Here is a 22,919-nt window from a genome sequence, read left to right on the forward strand (position 1 = left end):
GAGAGGGGCAAACAAAAGGAAAAATAAAATAAATTAGGCCCAGGCCACCATATGAGAAAACTTTATCTGAATGAGACTGAAGCAACTAGAGATCTCTCTCTCTCTCTCTCTGCCATTTTGCTTAATGGCTGAGCTGTTGGAACAGAAGATATCTATTTATTACTTAATGCGATTCTCTGTTGTCATTATTACCACAAATTAAATGGGTTTCATAATTGTATTCATAATCATTTGGTTCTAAATTTCATATAGAATTCTGGCATCTTGAATATAAAATGAGCAAAAAGGAGGGAAATGTTAATTTTGTAGCACTTATTTTGAAAGATTTCTGATAGATAAGCCATTGTATATTAACATTTTCTGGAATTTACCTGCTATGAACAGTTGGATATCTTGAAGAATTATCTGGGAACACTTACCACTTATGAGTTCAAAATGTTTCATAATCAGTGATCACTAAAAGGTCTTGTGAGGTCAGTAGATTAACAGCCAAAATTTTCTCAATCAATATTCAGGTGTCTCCTATTCAATTTCATATATTGGTCAAAAACCAGACTGAGTAATCTCTGGGCAACTATTAAAAACCAGGTGATCTTGAAACTGTTCAGTAAAATCTATTTTAAAAATGGCTCGAAAAGATAAACCTGAAAATAGAATTAATCTCAAAAATATAAAAATCTGAATTTTCAAAAAGAGAGTACAATAGCATACAATATCATTAACGTAGAATATGTTTGCTCTGACAAGACCTCCACAGATCTAATATAGCTGTTATTACATTTCTTCAATAACTTCCGCTCTATTAGTAAAAGTCCTCTGTTAATGGTATATAAAATTGAGTTTTCTACTTACTCTTGTATTATTCCTTTCAGCTTTCAATTCTGAAATTTCTTCTTCTTTTTCCAGTAGTTGTTCCCTGCATGCATTTAGTTCTTTTGTAAGTGCAGCAAATTCCTGCAAAATTATAGAAATATGCATTATTTCAGAAAATTTTATAAACACTTTTCAATTTCTCATTAAAATGATAAATTTAATATAATGAAATGCTTTTGACATCTTTCTTTAAATTAAAAAAACTCAGATAGCTTTAAGAATTATTTTGTTAGAGACTTTGAAATTAAATAAAATAATAAAAAAGACACTGTAACTATTTCTTTGTTTTTCCCAAAATGTAAAAGGTAAAGGAACAGGCAAACCTCCCAATAGTAGTTATTCTGTTAAATCATTCATCATGGCTCCAAAACCCTGTCCAGCAATGTCATAGTTTCAGCTAATGATTATCAAAGGGAGAATCTAAAAATAATGCTGATCACTGAGAAAATATTAAATAGTGCACCATGATGTAAGATTGATATGAGTAAGATTTATACCTATAAATGAGAAAGTTACTGACTATAACTGTGGTTTTCAAGTGGTCATCCATGTGTTTATCCATCAATCCATCCATCCATCCATCCATCTATATATACATACATACATTCTACAAGCGCATAATAGTTCCATCAGAAATCTGCTATAGAATAGGTGATTTGGGACAGGAAATAGACCTACATAACATATTCACAAAGAAAATCCTACCACGTACTCATAGTTCCCTAGCTATTATAAATATTTTGGAACAAGAAATATCACCAAATAGGTATATAAAGATGGGCAAGAAGGTGGATTATATGAATACACAAATTACAACTCAAAGAGTGATAGTTATAGACGAACAACTTTTTCTTTTTCATTTTTGTCTCTGTATATCACAAATCTGATTGAGTAGCAAGTATAGCTGATGGTGGTGACAATTGTTTTCTGGGAGACAGTGGTGCTTTATTAAAGTATGCATTTATTCTGCCCCTGAATGTAAATATGACAATACTAGAAACAATTTAAAAGAAACAATTTGACTACAAGGATAATAATAGTTTTTACAAATGCCCCTTAGATGAAGGGCTCAGAGTAGACCCTCGGGGCAGTAGATAGGATGAAAGGTAAGACTAAAAGTGGTAAAAAGCATTACCTGGAGCAGAGATACAAAAGTACCGATCTTAGAGATCTAATGAGCCAAAGCAGTTTCCTTGCTTTAGCAGAAGCTGCAAACAGAATCTATTGGGCAACTACAACATTTCCATGATTGGTCTTATTTCATCATCAGGCTTTAGAACAGTGAAACAACAAGGAAAAAAGTCAAACCTGTTGGAATGGAACCAGTGTAATAGTGCCTTTGTGCAAGAGAGCTACAGACTTTTATAACACTAAACGGATATAAATGCAATAAAGTCAACAAAGGGAACAGAATGGTACTGCTTGTCTAATAGGTAGCATTGTCAGCACCTAATAATTGATGGTTAGAATTTTCTCCGACACTGAGAAAACAAGCCACCAATGCATGGATATGGAAAGAAAAGATACAACGTTTCCAAAGACTCATTATCACCCTAAGGTCTAATTTTCAGGATGACTGATTTGTTACACATTGTTTTTCTCAGAGGACATTTAAGCCCAGATTATACTTTCAAATTATATCTTATTGTAGCAGAGATTCCTGAAGAGAAAGTTCAGAAACTTTCCCTGCAGGCAATAATCATATCACTACAGTAAGTGTTACAGGCTGCCTGTGATGCCATAGATGGTGCTTTAGTGCCTTTGAAATACTATAGGAGACCTTCTCTTATCCATTTTAAAAAGTACAAATGGTAGGGGAATTTTGAGGAACAATACAAATTGTATACGTCTTAATGTTCTTGATACAAAGAATGATATGGTGGACGTGACTAGGGTAATACAGGTAGTCCTCAATTTACAAACTATTAATTTAGTGACCATTCAAAGTTATAACAGCACTGAAAAAAGTTACTTATGACGCTTTCTCACATTTACGATTACTGCAGGGTCCCCATGATGATTTGATCAAAATTTGGATACTTGGCAACTGGCATGTATTTATGATGGATGCAGTGCCCTGGGGTCATGTGATCACTTTTTGTGACCTTCTGACAAACAAAGGCAATGGGGAAGCCAAATTTACTTAACAACCATGTTATTAACTTAACAACTATGGTGAGAAAGGTCATAAAATGGGGCAAAACTCACTTAACAACTGTCTTGCTTAGCATTGGAAATACTGAAATGTTCATAACTCAAGGACTACTTATACTTTTTATGATGTGGAGCAGTTACACTGACAGTATTCATGAAATGGTGGAAGGAACAATAGCCACGTCATCTGCCAATCTTGATCTGATGTGTTGGAAATACGAATTTTCTTGTCATTGGTAAAGTGGTCTACCTAATCTCAGCCATAAAAACAGTCACTATTAGAAAGAAAGTTAGAGTATTTTATGTAATGTAATATACATAGAGATATATTGGTTCTAAATAGTAACTTGTTCAGTTGCTGGAATTCTTACAACTTTTTCTTAGGCCTGGAGACTAAAACATACGAAGAACGGCTGCGGGACTTGGGTTTGGCTAGTCTAAAGAAAAGAAGAAATAGGGGAGACATGATAGCAGTATTCCAGTATTTAAGGGACTGCCACAAAGAAGAGGGAGTCACGTTATTCTCCAAAGCACCAGAGGGCAGATCAAGAAACAATGGCTGGAAACTGATGAAAGAGAAGCAACCTGGAATTAAGGAGAAACTTCCTGATAGTGAGGACAATTAACCAGAAGTCGTGGGTGCTCCATCACTGGAGACTTTTAAAGAGAGGCTAGACAGTCACTTGTCTGAAATGGTATAGATTCTCCTGCTTGAACAGGGGGCTGGACTAGAAGACCTCCAAGGTCCCTTCCAGCTCTATTCTATTCCACTATCTAAATAATTCTTGCTAAAGAGAAATTCTATGAGAACTGCTTGGAAAAAAATAATGATTTGGGAAGCTACTAAAAAGTGTAAGAGATCTCTCTTTTAGATACCCCACAATTTCTTTTGGCTTCCTTTGAGGAGATGGAAGTGGTGTTACTGAATCCCTCAGAATTGGAAATATTTACAAAGCTTCTAGAACCCTGGCTGATCCAATTAAACCAAAGGAGTTAGTTTTTTTGTATTTATTTCAGTGGAGTTAGGCATAACTGTTCTACAAGAGGATTGGAAACGACAGGAACGAGCTCAGATCGTATTTTCATAGATCCAGAAATCTAGCAACCATAAAAGACCATTTCTAGATATACCTATAAACACGTAGATTGGTTTTTTTCAGAGCTTACTTTATGAAACTTTGATAGGTAATAGCTATATGTTCAAACACATATTTCAATAGGCAGCAATGTGCATTTTACAGACTTACATGGGACAAAACCAATGTTCCCAGATGTTGGCAGCAAAGTCATAGGTTAAAATAAAATAACTCTGAAGATAATAAGTGTATACACAGAGACACACATGTAAACATAAACAAAGTATGGAGGATATGAACTTCTTGCATTTGTCAACTTAAATTACTACCCTTCCATTGGAAAGCAATATCTTCAGATTATGGAAAGGTATTTCTTCTTAGTGAGATGTCTTCACAATAATTTGACATGCAAAAGTCACTCCATAAAAAGATTTTGGCAATTCATTATTTTACTGTATTACACGACAAATATCTGCTAAAATAATTATAAATAATTCATATGTAATTAAAACAGCCCAGTATAATAAATAAGAATGGTTTCTATGTTATATTCTGTCTGTCTGTGGTTACTATAAGACTAGGCTTTTATCAAACTAATAAACTGCAGGTTTGATTATTTATAAATTTCAGAAAAATAAATTACTCGTTATCCCAATGTACTAAATTTGGAATATCTGGATTCAGGCCAATTTATTTATGAACTAAGTTCTTCGGTTTAATTGTTTTTGTTTGATAATAATTTTTAAGAAATAATTACAGGATCACTAGTGACATTGTCATGATTTGCTTGAAAACTGTTCTTGACCAGTTCGTCTTCACAGATGAATTCTGATCATTTAGTAGCATTGTGCAAAATCTTTTTATATCACATTTATCTTCTAATTAACCTGATGTGGTGCTATCTATGTTTATGTGCACTATCTATAAATAAAAAAGCAATCCTGGTTCAATAAAAGATAGTAAGCAAATCCAAAAACACTAAGAAAAATAATTACATAATAAGAACCCAAGAATAACTACAGAAGAATAAAAAGGACAAAAATAGTTCTATTTTACTTGTGTTGTGCGTTTTACAGGGAGAGAAAAATATACAGTCTCATTTTCAGTGTCCTGTCTCATATGCATCATAATTGGTTTATTTGATCCCTGTGCAGGCAATGAGACCTTGGAGGCCCAAAGCTGTTTTCTCAGTAGTCAACAAGTCAGTTGTCTGAATACTGGGAAACAAAGAGTGCTAACACTTTCTCCCAGTCACCTAGCAGACTGTTGGAGTAGAGAAATGGCTTCTGTTTTAGGGTTAGGATAGGCAAAATAAAACCTTCTGGACTTTCTTCCCTTATAATCCTGAACTCAATCTCAATATAAAGTAGGATGCGGTTACAGACAAGACTGTAGTTCCTATTGTAGGAAGTCAGCACCCCCCCCCCAAGAAAAGGAAACATTTAAGGGGATATTAAAAAGGCAGAATATTATATTTTCCCCAAAGGCATAATAGAAAAATCTTAGGCAGAAACCATTCCCCTCCAAGTCTCTCTGCCACAAGTAGAAACCAGCTTTTAGAAATGCAGATTTGGTGATTCACTCAGGAAGACTGGGGCCAGGAAGCTTGGAGCTGATGGGATTAGAAAGACAAAGATCACTAAAATCTACATTCCCCCACCCAAAATCTAAAGACACGACCTTTAGGACACAATAGGATTAACCAACCACCATTAGAATACCAAAAGGGCACACTCAAGCTCAGGTCAAAGTACATGCCACAGGAACAGGAAGAACCTCAAGTACAAAGCCACAGGAACAGGAAGAACCTCAAATACAAAGCCCAAAGAAGGTATAAAAGCCCACCTATCTCAACTCCATTTTGTCAACTGTCCCAGAACCACATGCTGTTGGCTCTGCTCTTCAATAAACAATAACCTTCTTTCCGAACAGCCTCCATTTTGTTTATTCCTGGCTTGGTCTGGACTTGAAGATTTTTCTTTCAACACTATCTATGGCCATAGAATAAGATAAACAAGTCTCTCTCTTTCATTAGTCTTGTTTGTTTGTTTCTTTGGGTTCTCTCTCTCTCTCTGTGTCTCTCTCTCTCTCTGTGTGCGAGAGAGAGTAACATGGCAAAATGAACATGAATTTGTGCATCGTGGTCCCACCTATCAGTCTTATACAGCTCCTAAAGGTTTCTGCGAGGACCAGTATGCCTTCTCACTTTAAAAGAAGTACATCAGAATTTCCATGGGTCTTCTAGATAGAGTTTTTAGAAAGAGGAATCTTAGCCTTGCTTTGAGTTTTCTACCCATCCTCCAACATACAAGAATGTGGCCAGAACATTCCTTTTCTCTTTTCCTAAATATATAGTTTCCATTGAACAGAATTTTGTTAAAGAAGTCAATTAATAAAGCAAAGAAAAGCACATTAAAACAAATAAATCTAATGTGCTTCCAAAAGAAAATATATCCTGGTCTTCCAAATTGGCCTTGAAAATTGCAGTTGAGCTTGGATCAAATGTAGATAGATGAAAATTAATTAAAATGTATGTGAGAATTGGGACTGCCTCTTTTCGATTATATCTACTCAGGTCTGGCAGGAAGGGCATGTTATGGGTCTTGATTGTTACACAGCTCCAGCTGATAAGACCCAGGAGTGAACCTTTCCTGCAACAGTACCTGCTCTTTGAAATACCATCTCCCCAAGGTCAGATGGTACTTCTAGGCCTAGGGATCTTTTGCAAACAGGGAGCCTGCAAGATGGCTTTATTAGATATAAGTTTTTACATACTCTCCAATGTTATAATTTATACAAACTTTCGCCCACAATAGGAATCTCAGTGAATAGCTTAAACAAAATAACATATGACTGCTTCATTCAATGACCACAATCCCTGCACTTCCAATTGTCATTGTTAAGTGATCTCTCAGGTTGTTAAGTAGAGTCCCAGGTAAAAAGTGTGAAGAACTTCAAGGGGAATGTGAGAGACGCTGGGAGACCTGACACAGCCCATTTTGAGTTTTACTAGATCTAGTGGACTAAGGTTATGCTTGAGCTAAGCATTTTCACTTCTCTGCTGTGAAAAGAAACAATAAAAAAAAAAGATCTTCTTCCTGGAATATATCCACAAGCTTTTTTTGAGAAGCTTCATAAGAAAATGAAGCTTATCTTTCATATTTAGAATGAGATTATTCTATCAGGCTTGAATCTTGAGAGATACAATAATAATAGCAGGAACACAAGCTTCATGAAATATATTGTTGGCCTAGAAATGATTAAATGATGGAAAATGATCGTGTAGGAAGTGTATAATAGCAGAATCTTATAACAAATATTTAAATTTAAATTTAAAAATACAAATTTTAGTTCTACCTTGTTATGTAACAACTTTTGATGATAATGATCTTTGCTGCATATTTACTTCACACATGCACAGAAAAAGCGATGTTGTCATCTAGAATTATTTTTTTCTCTTAGATATATTGCATGGTCAGTCATAGTTTAAGGAGCCTCAAGACAGAAGCTGCTGCAGAACTAATACTGTTTGACAGACAGAACTACACCATTAAATTCATAAAGAAACTGCAAGGTTCCAACAACTATTACAAAACAACACCATAATAATCTAAGCATTAAATTAATCAGCAGTAATAATTCTACCAATATATGAAACAGTAAAGGACAGAAACTGTTGAAATGCATAATTTTCCATTTTAAAAGCTCAGATTAGATCCAGGCTTCTGGAAGACTACTTCCTCCAATGAGAATATTCCTGTCCTGTTCAGTAAAATTGGGAAGGAATATTATGGGTCCCTTGGGGGAACAGTCTGTCTCAGTAATAGCCCATCTTTCTAGAACAGTGGTTCTCAACCTGTGGGTCGGGACCCCATTTGGGGTCAAACGACCATTTCACGGGGGTTGCCAAACAACGCAGTCCGCTATTTTTTCCCCTTTTCCTTAGCTGTGCTACACCCTTTTATTCTATTGGCTTTTGAAAGCCAATAGAATAGATTCTCTTGAATAGAGTCTAATTCTATTGGCTTTCAAAAGCCAATAGGAATTGTCCAGGCTGTCTCTGCCCTGCTGAGCCTGCCAAAAGTCCCATTCTGCAAACGGGGCTGCACCAGTTGAGTAGTCCTCGACTTACAACCAGTTGAGTAGTCCTCGACTTACGACCGGTTGGGGGTCGCGGCATTAAAAAGGTTGAGAACCACTGTTCTAGAACAATGTAGCCACAGAAATTCTGATAACTTGTATAATTGTAACATTCTATTGAGTCTGAGCTGGGATTGTTATTTTTTAATTAGGGCAATTACATTTATCATTTCAGGTTTTAATTATTGGTTTAAGATATTTATACTTTTATATGTGTTGCCTAGCATTTGTTGAAATTGGTGGAATATAAATGATATATACACAGGGCTTTTTTTCTCATTTTGGATTTAGAAGATTTAAAAGATTCCACCTTTTTTGGATGGAACCTTGTAGTGTAGGCAAGGCGGGTTGTATGACGTGTGTGAGTTCCGGCACCTTTTTTTTTTTTTTTAGAAAAAAAGCACTGTATATACATATGTGTGTATATAATGCACATTTACCTCCCTCTTATCTATCCTTCACAACTGCAGATCCAACAGAGAACCCTACGAACCAATCAATACTCCTTCTCTAGCTACCTCCACTTGCCCAATGGGACAGTACCAAAAATGTCACTCAAACAATGCCTTCCCCCTACCTTCCTACTCCTTGTGAACATGAACAAAATTTCCAATCCATATTCCCAGAATAAGTGTGTCTTTATTTGCTTATTTATTAAAGCAATTCTAGTTACTTGCCAAAACATGAAGCTTTCTATTTAAAAGCTTATTGCTAGCCATGACAGTGAAAAGATCCAGAACTTAGATGTAACATAAAACCAGGTTTGTGTAAATAATTTTCTTATGATGTGCCACATGCAAATAATAGAAGGCAACTAAGTTATATTTTATAGGTTTCTAAATCAGATGCTTTAATTGCACAAGAAAGGCAAGTTCACAAATTCAGTATTCCAAATGAGGCTTTCATGAAAAGGATTGGACTGAAAGATAAGGGATCATAATTTGATAACCAAAACTTTTAAGGCTCAGTATAAAAACGGGGATGAGACAAGAATGGATTTAAGGCATTTTAATGTGCTCCAGTTAAGGCAGAAGTGAGCAATGACAACTCCTTTCAGTTTTATTAAATTAAAATGCATCATTCTCCATCATTGGTTAAGGGCTGATAACAATGGGACTTCAACATCTAGAGCAGAGCTTTTCAACCGGTGGTACGCATACCATTTGTGGTACTTTGCCACAAGGGAGGTGGTACGTGATTGCTAGCCAAGTGTAGCAGGGGAGGGGAATGAGCTGAAGCGAGCCAAGCCTGAGAGAGAGAGAGAGCTGCAGCTACAGGACTGTCTGGGCTGGCAGAAGCCGCAGGAGCCGGCAGGGCTCCAGCTGATTGGCGCTTCCAGAAGCAGCTCGGAGCTGGAGGTGAACTGAAGAAAAAGGGGGGGAAAGGAGAGGCTATAAAAGAACATGGTTTGGGTGGAGGAAGGGGAAAAAAGACAACAGGAAAGGTTTAATCCCCTTAAACAAATGTAATTAGTTTTACCCCCTTTAAATGAGTCAATCTGTGGCTTTTAGAAAGTTTTCTTTGAAGGTAAACAGGCTTAATTTAAAGCTAAAGGTTTTTGCAATTGCCGGAGCCTTTCAGTCTAGGATTGCAACATTGTGACCTGAGGCAGCTTAAAGAGAAAAAAAAAAACAAACCGGGAGTTTTGTGAGGTTTTTTTGCTTTGCACTTGATTCCTGTGTCTTTAATGGTACAGGGAAGGGATTGGGGGGCGCATTCTTACTACACCATGGAAGAGTTCAGAACGGCAAACCAGCTAGCTCAGGAGTCTACAAACTTAGCAACTTTAAGACCTGTGGACTTCAACTCCCAGAATTCCTCAACCAGTCATGAGGGCTGAGGAATTCTGGGAGTTGAAGTCCACAAGTCTTAAGTGCCAAGTTTGAAGACCCCTGGACTAGCTGGTAGTGGTGCATATTAATAAACATGGATAAATTCATTATACATTTGTCAGTGCAAAGGGAAAGTGATTCAGCAAAGGAACAGCCACCGAAGAAATTTAAACTGGTACTTTTTATTTTTTTCTACAGTTTGTAATATTTTATTAGATTATAGAATAAAATACAAAAATACAAAAGCAAATAGTAGGACACAATGGGGAGGAAAAAGAGGGGGAAAGTGAGTGGGAGAAGGGAAAAAGAACATACTTCCTCTGTTGCAGTAGAAGAAAGCATTAATATTGAATCTCAACTTTTTACTTTTCCATAATATTATAAACTAGCCATGTCTATAACAACAAATGAACCTAATCTGTAAAACCCAAAATTCCCCCCCCCTTTTTTTTAGTCATCAAGTTTTTGACAGCTTGCTAAACACTGGTGGTACTCAAATATTGTCGTGTCCAAAAGTGGTACAATCTGTGAAAAGGTTGAAAAACCCTGATCTAGAGGAGTCTGTGTGTCTTTTCTTGTCTTAAGGGATGAAAAACATGGAAATCTTGGCTGTGTAAGACTAAGATGTCTACTTAAGGCTAAGCCTGGAGAAAAAAGATCCCATAAAGTAGAAGATCAATCTGATAAATGGTGTTGGCAGACATTATTCCTGATTACATATATACCTTAAGTACCTGTACAGAAGAACTGAGCATAATATCAAGGAGAATTAATTTTCCAAAGGAGAAAAATTGGTTAAGGTGTTTTCTTCAGCACATTTTCTAATATTTTATTCCTCAAAGAATGAAATGGTTACTGCCTCCATTAATCTAGTTATAATGTTTTTCAAAAACATTATTTCTTTCAATGGTTTTAACAATTACTCTGGAACTACAGACCCAACATCAGAATAGTTAGACTTATTCAAGTCCAATTTATTTATTTTTCTTTATATTTAATTATATATGACAGACTATTCTTGTAAAAAAATTCAAAGCAGCTTGTTAAGAAAAATTGAAAAATCAAGTGTCAGATAAAATATTGCTGACTTGCAAATTATATAGATCCAAACTAGTTTAATATTTTTCTGTGCAAATATGTTTTTTATCTTTTATCCTTTTATGTAATATTTTAATTATTTATTTAATTGGATAAGGGGCAAATATTAGCTATTACAAAACATTTTCAAGCAATACAGTCATGTATTATAGACAAGTAATTTTCCACAAATTATTTAAACAAGGCAGTGCAATATTATATGTGTAAAATTATCAGCATTCATATTGTGTTACAAAGTCTGACATTAAGGAATTTAACAGCTTTTATCCAGGATAAAATTAAAGTGAAGTTATAACATGGCTTTCTTAATTAAGTGCTTTACTGAATATTAATACGTTACTGAATAGAAATACAAAAACTCTGAAAAACTAGCAAAAACTGCAATTCCAAATTTAAACTTGTTCCAAATGTTATAAATAGACATCAGAAGTGAGAACTTCAGCAAAATATTAAAACTCAAGTATGCAACATTTCATTTCCCCTTCTTTTTTCTCCTTTGAATAGTCTCTCACTACTCCTAATAGTCTACTCTATTCTCTCTACTCCTTAATGATCTGTTACCACTAAGCATATTTCAGTCCTCATTGAATGGGATCAGTAATATACCATATACCTATCTTTAGGATTTTCTCTCAGTATTTTGTTTTTGTGCGTAGCATAGTCATCAATCAATGACTTGCTGAATTGGACTAAATTGATCACAGCACTCTCAAATACTGAAAAGTTAGCTTTAACACAAGTTCCAATCAATAAATATATATTTAGCAAAGTATCATAAGGTATAATGCTAAGAAGTATATCAATATTTGTTTCAAAAGAAATGTAAAAACTATGATAACTATTCCAGCTCACAATAAGATTGCTGAGATTTCTATAACCTGATAATATTGCTATCTTTTCACCAACACCTGTTAAGTCAACTGAAACTTTCACTCTCAAAAACTTCAACCCATTTCCACCAAAAGCACTTATCAATAATTAATATCTAGCAGACAAAATAGTGATTTTTGAAAAAAAATGGTGGATTTAAATGGGTTATTGAAGGGAAGGAAACTGAGCAGCCTAAAAACTTCAAGCAGGTGCCTGGATGATACAGACTGTGCTGCTTCAAAAGCAGAAATAAGTACAACTACTGTGTTTTCCCAAAAGTAAGACTTAATCTGAAAATAAGCCTTGGCTTGATTTTGGGGGGTGGGCCTAATATAAGCCCTACCCCAAAAATAAGCCCTAGTTTTGGGGTGAGGTGCATGCCTAAAAATCAAGCTAAGGCAGGGGTAGGAGGTAGACCTTATGACTGTAGCCAGGCTCCCTTGGATTGACACTTGCCTCGCTGGCCCATTTTTTCTGCAGGTCGGAGCTCCATTCTCAGCTGCAGAATGAAGCTGCTTCTTCGGCTGCAGAAGTGAGCAAGCTGGGGGGGGGGCTGTTGGTGCTGCAGCTGTGAGGTCAGTCAAAAATACATCCTCCCAAAATAAGACCTGGTGCCTCTTTTGGAAGAAAAAAAAATAAGACCAGGTCTTATTTTGGGGGAAACACGGTATTATAAATTTTATTTGGACAAAAGGTAATGAATGCCTAAAAGCAGCTACATAACGTTTTATAGCAAACTCTTGGCTCAACTGTGCTATGGTATTTAGTTGGGATCATTCCTTCAATATAAATCACTTGAAGCCATATAAAATTTTGTGAACCATTTTTGGAGTGCCTAGAACTATATCCAATGTGATGCTCAGAAATGAATTAAAGAAACAAAAAGCAAAAGTGACGGCATGGCTGCTAATACTCACCTATTGGCTCTTTGCTATAAAGGCTTTATATTTTACCTTCCTCAATTCTGCATCAGATTCACCCAAATCCCCACATTTATTAGTACTTATCTTTGCAATGTAAACATTGTAGCAACCATCACACAAGCTCTTTTACATTGCCCATATGACCAATGTAGTTTAAAAACTGTTATTCTTCCTTTATTGACATGTTAGAGGTTAAAATGAAAGTATCCTCAGATAAGGAACTTTTTATTAAAATTTATAAACAGATAAATTAGGATAGTAACATGGATAAATTCACTGAGAATCCTTATTTTTTTAATCTTTATTTGTCTTTACATCTTTCCCTCTTAGCTTATCGTTTTAATGTTAACATCAAGAATATTTATAGAGATATCATAATGTTTTAATATTACAGTATTGTGTTAATTATTACTGAAATGTGTGTATTTTTTCTAGCAGGTGTTTTATATTGCTCTAATAAATATTTGATTGATTTATGACAACAAATATTCTCCAGAGAAATTCCTTTTTTTTTCTAGCAGAACAAAAACACCCCATAATTATGGTTTCTGCACTTCTTTGCCAAAATAACCAGTGGGCAGTGCCACTTTTTCCACTATTCCATGCTTCTATTTGACATTGCAATGCCTAGCTCTTGACCACAAAACAACAGCAACAACAAGCTGGACTGATTATAAGTGTTAGAACAATTTGGGAAGAAGGAGAAATGCATTACTCTAATAATTCAGGTTTCCCAAGCTGGCAGGAAGATAATCAGAATCATAACTGACTTCTAAGTATAAAGGCAACACTTACTTTTCAGTTTTTTCCCTTCTACATCTATTGTTTGACCCTTGTTACTTATGAAGCATCACTTATATAAACTTATCTTCTGTGTTATAAATAGAGGAAAATGCCTTATAACAGATCAAATTAATTGTTTGTTTATCTCAGTACTGAGTATCTACACTAGTGATGTCCCTACATTTTAGATATCACTTGGTTGATGGGACCTGGGACTTTCTGCATGGAGGTTCTCTACCATTAAGCTATATAGTTTCTCCTTTTAGTAACCAAGAAGATGAAGAAAACATGTTTTAGATAAATGAATGTAATGACTTAACTGTAAATATATTTTGCCCTTAATGCATTTGTTAAAGTAAGCATAAAGTCAATATGTTAATTTTTGTCTTATTAAAATAGATCAACACCTACATGATATAAATAGAACCTCTCCTTTGGATGCTATTGCAGCTGGCTTACAAGTTTTCCTGAATGATATATTAGAAATTATGGTCATGTGTTGATTTTACTTCTTTAGAATAGTTTCTTGTAGGGCAGAAGTGGAATCAGAAATAATAGTTTTAATTGGATAGTTAATCACAACAAACATGTCTTGGCTTTTAAAAAAACATACAAGTGACATATTCAAAGACCCAGCAGAGACAAGAGGAACACAAGAATCTGATTTCAACAGATGTTCCTGATCAAGGATAGTGAAGAAACTGAGATTAGTGACATCTTGCAGAAACAAACATAGCAGCAACCTGCCTAAAGTGCTATGATCATCTCATTAGAAAAGTGTTAAAAGCATAGCAGGGAAACATAAACATTCTAGCCAATAATTAGATACCTTGGCCATCAATCAGTGCCAAAAATCATACTAATAGCAAAACTGCCAGCAATCTAAAGTAATCTATTACCTAAAATAAAACTTACTTTTCCTTTAGATTTTAAGTGATAAACAATTAAAAATAATTGTCATAATGTCCCAAGTCTACAATGTATATGGTTTAAAAAGGCTATATATTCATGGTCCAGAAAGTAAACTAAAAGATCCCCAGAGCCTTCAAATTCAACAGCAAATGGAGTTGGCAGCAAACAGTTTTCTATGTTTTAAAAGTTCCTTCCTTCAAAATAATGAAAGAAACAGAGGAGACATATATGTAGGATTCACTAACTCAAGCAAAATAATGCAGCGACAAAAGAAAGCAATTACTGCTTATCAAGAACATTGAAATGCCATATTGAATACTACACAACACAAGTAAAATAGCTGCTAAAACAGCTAATCAAAATCTCGTCTTGCTTTCAACAATTGATGCATGCAGAAGACTTCACTGGCTATGCCATGAACATCTGCTCAGTATATGCAATTAAAGCTTGATGATATCTGTTGAGTCCTTGGCGAAAAGCAGACGCGAGAAAAAGTTGTAGTTCTCAGGTTTTCTTTTATTCTGTGTTCAGCTTACAGGTGAAGGCTTCAGCAAAGCCCAAAACCTCCCAGCCTCTTATATAGGCAATTCCTGGGTCAATGTGTTACTTTTCCTGCGCCAGCACCCGCGCATGCGCACAGGCGCTGGCAACAGCCTGTCTGGTCCCGGGCAGCTTGCACCTGCCCGGGACTGCCTGCAAACGCCCCGAGCCCGTTTGCAAGGCTCGGGACATAACACCCCTTTCCCCCGGGCTAAGACTACTACCAACATACAATTATTTCTTGATGCAGTGTTCTACTCCCCAGTGCTCCTACTGTTTACTGGCTTTTGTTTAGCCAGCAATGTTATGTAATCCTCTAAGTACTTAGGAGATTTCCTTGCTCTCTGTGACCTTCTCAGCTCTGGGTTTCTGACAGGTGTATCCTGACTGAAGGGAGACGTGAACCTGTTCTCCTTATCTTGCCTTGGTGCCTTCCAAGGACTATGCCCCAATGCCTGGCCTGCTTGCTCGCCCACCGGGCTCGTCAGGCCAGAGCTTCTGTCACTTTGTGACCTGGTTGACCTGCGTAGCTGTAGGCCCTCGGGCCCCTTGAAGTGATAGCCACTGCTGGGCATCTCTGTAGAACCTCCTAGGTCTGTCCAAGACCTGTCAGGAGGCTGTCCAATCCCTAAACCCCATTCTGTGTCCGGGGTCGTGTGGGTTTCTGTACCTTCCCAAAACTCAGTTACTCCCTGATTTGGGCTAGAGGTGTTGCGGTCGGGACTTGGTTCCTCGACAACCTCCCTGTATGTTTGACCCCCTGTAGGACTTGGGGTAAGATCAGGCCAACTCTGGGGATTATGTGCCAGCTCTCTTGCGGGGTATGATTTATTGGGATGCTCCCGGGTATCCTCCCTGACTGGAGTACTGTGCTGTGCAGGTGAATAGTGATTGTACCCCCGGGGTGACTCCCTGGCTGGAGTAGGCGTGAATGCCTGGTAGTTGGATAGGCTCTTAGAATTCCTGTTTGGGGCACTCGCAGAATCTTGGAATGGGCCGTTTGTGGCTCCATCATTGGAGGTGGGCAGCAGCTCGTGCCCCTCCCTTTGCTCTAAAGGGTCCCCTTCCCCCCCTGGAAAAGACTCAGGAGTCTCATCTGAAAGATCCCGCCTAGGGCGGAGTTGGTCGATGTGCCGACGCAGGACACGACCGTTGTCCAGGGCTACCTCGTAGGATAGAGGACCTGTGACCCTGGAAATAGAAGCGGGGACCCATGTATGACCAGGCCCGTAATTGCGAGTCCAAACCGGGGCACCCACAAGTAGTTGTCTAGGTGCCCTAGGATGTGAGGTAGATGAAGGCAGTCTGTCCGGATGCAACCGGTCAAGCTTCGTAGTAAGTTTGCGCCCCCAGCGAAGTTCAGCTGGGCTTCTCCCTGTAGAAGTGGACGGTGTGGTGCGGTAAGAAAGGAGAAAGTCAGCCGACCTGTGATGCCAGTCCCCATAGGTGAGTCTTTTCAAGGCGTCCTTTGTGATGCGGACCATGCGTTCAGCAATACCGTTGGTGGACGGGTGGAAGGGTGCAGACGTGGCATGACGAATCATGTTAGCCTGTAAGAAAGCTTGGAATTCGGAGGAAGTAAATTGAGGGCCGTTGTCAGACACGATGACATCTGGGAGCCCGTGTGCAGCAAAAATCCCCTTCAGTACCTGAATAGTCTTTGCAGTGGTGGTGGATGAGACAGGTACAACCTCAAACCATTTTGAATGACTGTCAACGAGGACCAAGAAGAACTGGCCCTGAAAGGGCCCAGCGTAGTCAATGTGTACCCTAGACCATGGGGACTGTGTATCCTCCCATCTATGCACAGGAGCTTGGGGCATCTCTGGGCGAGAGCGCTGGCACAGGTGGCATGCATGCACCTTAGCCTCAATGTCCTTATCTAAACCAGGCCACCACAAGTGGCTGCGCGCAAGGGCCTTCATGCGAACAATGCCAGGATGACCCTCGTGGAGGGACTCTAAGATCCTAGTCCTCATTGAGGTGGGAATGACAGCTCTGTTTCCCCAAAGCAGACAACCCTGAGAAGTGGACAACTCATTCCTTTTGAACCAGAAACTCTGAAACTCAGGACGAGGGCAGTGCTCAGGCCATCCAGACAAAACCCAAGAAGGACACGTGAAAGTGTGTGATCTGTGCCTGTTTCAGCGGCGACATCTCTGGGATTCAGAGGGGACTCGGGCAAGGCTTGGATGGATAGAATGTTGACAGCTGGTGCAGGGTCAGCTTCTACTACTGGCAGGGGCAATCTACTGAGGCCATCAGCATGGCCCATTTCTTTCCCAGGCTTGTGGAGTAAGGAAAAATCATATGCAGACAGAAAAATAGACCACCTAAGCATTCTAGGGGAAATGATTTGGGGAGTTTGTTTACGTGTGGTAAACAGTCCCAGCAGAGGCTTATGGTCAGTGAAGACCGTGAAATGCCTGCCATACAAGAAATCATGGAATTTTTTAATTCCAGCAACAACAGCCAGAGCCTCCCTGTCTATCTGAGCGTAGTTGCGCTCAGCAGAAGACAGTGTTCTGGAGTAATATGCAACAGGAACCTGAGTTCCATCAGACCTGAGGTGGCTCAGGACGGCTCCTACCCCGTAAGGGGAAGCATCACAAGCGATGCACACAGGAAGGGACTCATTGAAGTGTGCAAGTACACTGTTAGAAGTGAGTAAGGCCTTGACCTCATTGAAACTAGCCTCATGTGTTTGTGACCATTGCCACACTGCTTGTTTGTCTAATAGCCTGTGAAGAGGCTCAGCTATACTAGCTTTATGTGGAAGAAAGGAATTGTAGAAATTCAGGAGGCCCAGAAAGGCCTGAAGTTCGGCCTTAGACTTTGGCCTAGGTGCTTCTAAAATGGCAGTTAGTTTGGATTCAGCAGAGTGAATCCCAGCAGCATCAATTTTGAATCCCAGAAATTCAGTAGAAGGCACCCCAATTTTGCATTTGTCTTTTTTGAGCTTGAGGCCTGTTTTCCTGAACCGTAACAAAACAGCCCTTAGCCTTTCAGCTAGAATGTGTGTGGAGTCTCCTGCAATTAAGACATCATCAAAGTAGGGGCAAACCCCCGGTATGCCCCGTAGTGTGTTTTCCATTACGCTCTGGAAAATCCCAGGAGCGACATTCACTCCAAACTGTAGCCTTTTTACCTTAAAGGCTCCCCTGTGGGTCACAATAGTCTGAGCTATAGCAGCAGCATCATCAACAGGCAGCTGTTGATACGCTTGAGCTAGGTCAAGCTTTGCAAAAACGCACCCCCCCTTGAGGGAGGCCAGAATATGACTGACCACAGGAACAGGATAGGCATGTTGCTGCAATGCCTTATTAAGAGTGCATTTGTAGTCAGCACAAATGCGAATGTCCCCATTTGCCTTTAGAGGCGTGACAATGGGGGTCTCCCAAGTGCTGGAATCAACAAGTTCTAGGATTCCCTGTTGGATCAGTTTGTCTAACTCAGTGTCAATTTTACTCTTTAAAGCAAAAGGGACCCTTCTTGCTTTAATTCTAATGGGAGTGACAGTGGGGTCTAGTTTTAAGGACACAGGGGGTCCCTTGAATGTGCCCAGCTGGGGGCTGAAGACATCTGCAAATTCTTTGCAGACTTCCTGTAGGTCGAGTGTTTGTAAGCTGTTGAGCCCCGTGACGTGTATCCCCAAGGCTTCAAACCAATCGAGTCCTATGAGACTCGTTCGTTCACCCCCTACTACTAATAGGTCTAGTGGACCTTCAAAATTCTTATACTGTACGTTAAGGGTGGCCTCCCCCTTAACACACACTCTCGAATTTTGAAAGTCTGTTAACACAATGTCAGAAGGCCTTAATTTAGCCTGAGTTCCACTGCCGGAACAAATCTTCCTAAATGTATGTAAGGATATGATTGAAAGGGCAGACCCCGTGTCTAGTTCCATAGTTAATGGAACCCCTTGTAGCTTCACCTTGAGTGACAGCTTTTTCTTGATGGGCTTGTGTGTGCCTGTCCTGAAGATGCTTCTTCGCGAAGCGCAAAAACCTACCCTATTCTGGCTGGGGACCCTGGTACCTTTCAGGTGCAGTTCTTCCTGAGGTTGTACCTTTCGTCGGCCCAGACACACAGCTGCAATATGTCCTTGTTTCCCGCATGCCCGGCAGATAGCGGAGCGGAACTTGCAGTCGGTTCTCCTGTGGCGACCTCCACAGCCGATGCACTTGAGGGGAACTGCAGAGCTTCCTTTCTGATTCCCTTCCTTTGTGGGGTGGAGACGGTCGACTTCCTCGTCCGGATCCTCCTCGGAGTTCCCTTGGATGTCCTCTTGGTACACGGATGCAACATTTGGACTGTTCCTGATCGGCCGCATGTTTTTGACGGCGCCGCCTGCTCTTAAGGCATCTTGGAAGGACAAGTCTTCTTTGGCGAAAAGCCTCTGTTGTAGATCTCGATGCCTTAAGCCGCACATGAATCGGTCCCTCAGTCGTTCTTCGAGGTCCTTTAACTCGCAGTGCTTGGCGGCCTTCCTCAATGCGGCGATGTATTCTTTGGCCAACTCTCCGGATCGTTGATCCCTCTGCTCGAAGGTGTGGCGCCATGCGATGACGGACATCTTGGGCTGGAAGTGCTCCTTCAATAGCTTCTTTAGATCTGCGTAGCTGACAGACTCTAATGGGACAGGTGCTGCAAGGTTCTCTGCGATTTCGAAGGCGTCTTGACCGCAGACACAAAGCAGGGTGGCAGCCTTCAAGCTATCTTCCCTCACTTGGTTTACCTTGAGGTAATTTTCCACCCTGGCTACGTAGGACTCCTACCGCTCTGGATGTGAGACGTCGAATTCCGAAAGCCTTCCGACTTTTGCCATTTTCAGGAGACGGGTCTATCAGCCAGCCTACCCCCGAATGCGCACTGGATTGGCGGGTAGCTGCCGAGTCAACGCCGTTCCGCCGCTCAGGACTCACTTGGGTAAGCTTACACCTCTTCCTTTCCAGGCGATGTAAGGCATCCCATCCTCGTCGCCAGTGTTGAGTCCTTGGCGAAAAGCAGACGCGAGAAGCAGTTGTAGTTCTCAGGTTTTCTTTTATTCTGTGTTCAGCTTACAGGTGAAGGCTTCAGCAATGCCCAAAAGCTCCCAGCCTCTTATATAGGCAATTCCCGGGTCAATGTGTTACTTTTCCCGTGCCAGCACCCGCGCATGCGCACAGGCGCTGGCGACAGCCTGTCTGGTCCCGGGCAGCTTGCACCTGCCCGGGACTGCCTGCAAACGCCCCGAGCCCGTTTGCAAGGCTCGGGACATAACAATATCCATCATGCATAATAATTATTTAGTTTATATATTGAATTTTTTAAAAGGTAATATCTAAGTATGCATGTATTTATACACCCTTGCTAATTAAAAAGAGCAAAGGTACACTTGGGATCTTCTCCCAGATAAAAAGAATCCATAGGCTTTTTTCTCCCCACCCCCAGCAAGAATTATTTTTTCTCTCTTTCAACTTTCAAACAAATGCTAAAGAAATAGTTGAGCTGATGAAGTGCATTGGTAAAATTGATAATATAATTGGTGCATAGTAATTTATTACATCAGAATAAGAACTAATTACTCTATCCATAAATTGAGACACAAGAATGTACCCAGAAGTGAGGTCAAAATGTGTGAATAAAAATTAATGATCTTTTGCACACTTTGAGGAAATAAAAACTTTGCTCCATTATCACTTAATACTATACTATTTATGGAAAGTATTGAAATAGTGGGTTTAAATAGTAGAATAAAGGTACTATAAGGGTAAATAAAGGTTCATTCTCTGGGCTTGTATGTTGGTTTCAGAACATTTCATTACCAGGCTAGGTAACATCTTCAGTGGAGTTTAGGGCATGTTACTTACCTAGCCTGGTAACGAAACATTTGGAAACCAACACACAAGCTCAGAGAACAAATCTTCACCCTCATCCTACACCCGATGTTTGCAACTATTGTAAAGCTAATATGCTGGAAGATGCCCCTGTTGCAAAGAGAGCATTCTACATCACATTGTTTACTGTGCATTGTCTTTGTATTCCTATACAAGCACCTTTAACCCCCCCCCCCAAAAAAAGCTTAGAAACAACATTCAGTTGACCTCTTACGGTTTTTTCTTTCAGTATATTCTGCATATTTTTTCTGTTCTTGCCACTGTAAGAAAACAGTGACTTTTTAGTGCTCTCCTCTTAAAGATAGGAATCATTCTACAACATACAGAACAAGGACTGTAACAGTCACTATGTAGAACAGACAAGCAGAAGTCTATCAGAGCAAATCCATGAACACCAACTAGCAGTCAGAAGACAAAACAAAAACTCTTAAACTCAGAACACATGGACAGATTCAACCACAGTTTCAACTGGAAAACTATTCGCATCTTAGACCAACTCAAATCCAAAAATCCTAAGGAGCTCCTTGCCATTCAGAAAAATAAACTATCAAAAGACATACAGAAATAAACCACATATGCATTATTATATTATTCAAAAGACAATAAAAAATCCAGATAGGAAGCAAAAGGGCTAGGGATGTCAAACTGCCAGCCCACGGGCCAGTTTCATCATACCAAAGCTGCGCCCACCCTATTGCCAGCAAAGCAAAAAGAGTTGCGATACGTCGCGACACATCATGTGACGTGGCAAGTTTGACATCCATGGACTAGAACATATACCCTCTAGTAGCCATCACTCAGATAAACAAGGATCAGTGCCACACAAACAGGCAGAAAACAATACTCTAATTAAAGAACCAGTAAGAAGGAAATAACAGCCCTACCCAAACTGGCAGGGCAAGCTACTATATTTTAAAGGCAACAAACCCCACACTTACTCACACTGATGTTACCTGTTTGGATAATGAAACATCTACAAGCAAACCATCAAGATCAGAGAGCATCAAGAACTTTCCAGTTCAATCCTGAACTATATGGGGAAAAGTCAAAATATGACAGTTACTCTGGAATTATATTTTAAATATTTTGTTTTATTGACCTGAATGAAATGGATTCATTTTATTCGTTCATGCCAATCTAAAATGGCACCTAAATATGAGCCAGCAATGTGCTGCAGCTGCCCAAAAGGCCAACACAGTGCTAGGCTGCATTAACAGAGGGATAGAATCAAGATCACGTGACGTGTTAATATCACTTTACAATGCCTTGGTAAGGCCACACTTGGAATACTGCATCCAGTTTTGGTCACCACGATGTAAAAAAGATGTTGAAACTCTAGAAAGAGTACAGAGAAGAGCAACAAAGATGATTAGGGGACTGGAGGCTAAAGCATATAAGGAATGGCTGCTGGAATTGGGTATGTCTAGTTTAACGAAGAGAAGGATGAGGGGTGACATGATAGCAGTCTTCCAATATTTCAGGGGCTGCCACAAAGAAGAGGGAGTCAAGCTATTTTCCAAAGCACCTGAAGGTAGGACAAGAAGCAACGGGTGAAAACTAATCAAGGAGAGAAGCAACCTAGAACTAAGGAAAAACTTCCTGACAGTTAGAACAATTAACCAGTGGAACAACCTGCCTCCAGAAGCAGTGAATGCTCCAAAACTGGAAGATTTTAAGAAGAGACTGGACAGCCATTTGTCCGAAATGGTATAGGGTTTCCTGCCTGAGCAGGGGATGGACTAAATGACCTCCAAGGACCCTTCCAACTTTACTATTATTATTATTATGGATCATCGCACAGTTGGCCAGATGTTCAGACTGGATTTGGCATTTTGTCTA

General features: G+C 39.3%; 1 protein-coding gene across 13 annotated transcripts in view; it reads right to left on the bottom strand.

Annotated features, from left to right (window-relative positions):
* Window positions 1–22,919, bottom strand: part of PPFIA2 (PTPRF interacting protein alpha 2) — a 253,973-nt gene that overhangs the window by 111,805 nt on the left and 119,249 nt on the right. For all 13 annotated transcript variants that reach the window (XR_005559073.1, XM_039362959.1, XM_039362956.1 and 10 more), the window contains one exon: window positions 853–954. Coding sequence is in view for 12 of the 13 variants with exons in the window: in XM_039362959.1 (XP_039218893.1) it covers window positions 853–954 (102 nt within the window). In the remaining variant the exon portion in view is untranslated. The remainder of the gene's footprint in view (window positions 1–852; window positions 955–22,919) is intronic.

Source organism: Crotalus tigris, unplaced genomic scaffold (genome assembly GCF_016545835.1).
Source record: "Crotalus tigris isolate CLP2741 ecotype Arizona unplaced genomic scaffold, ASM1654583v1 scf7180000019496.3020429, whole genome shotgun sequence".
Taxonomy (NCBI): Eukaryota; Metazoa; Chordata; class Lepidosauria; order Squamata; family Viperidae; genus Crotalus; species Crotalus tigris.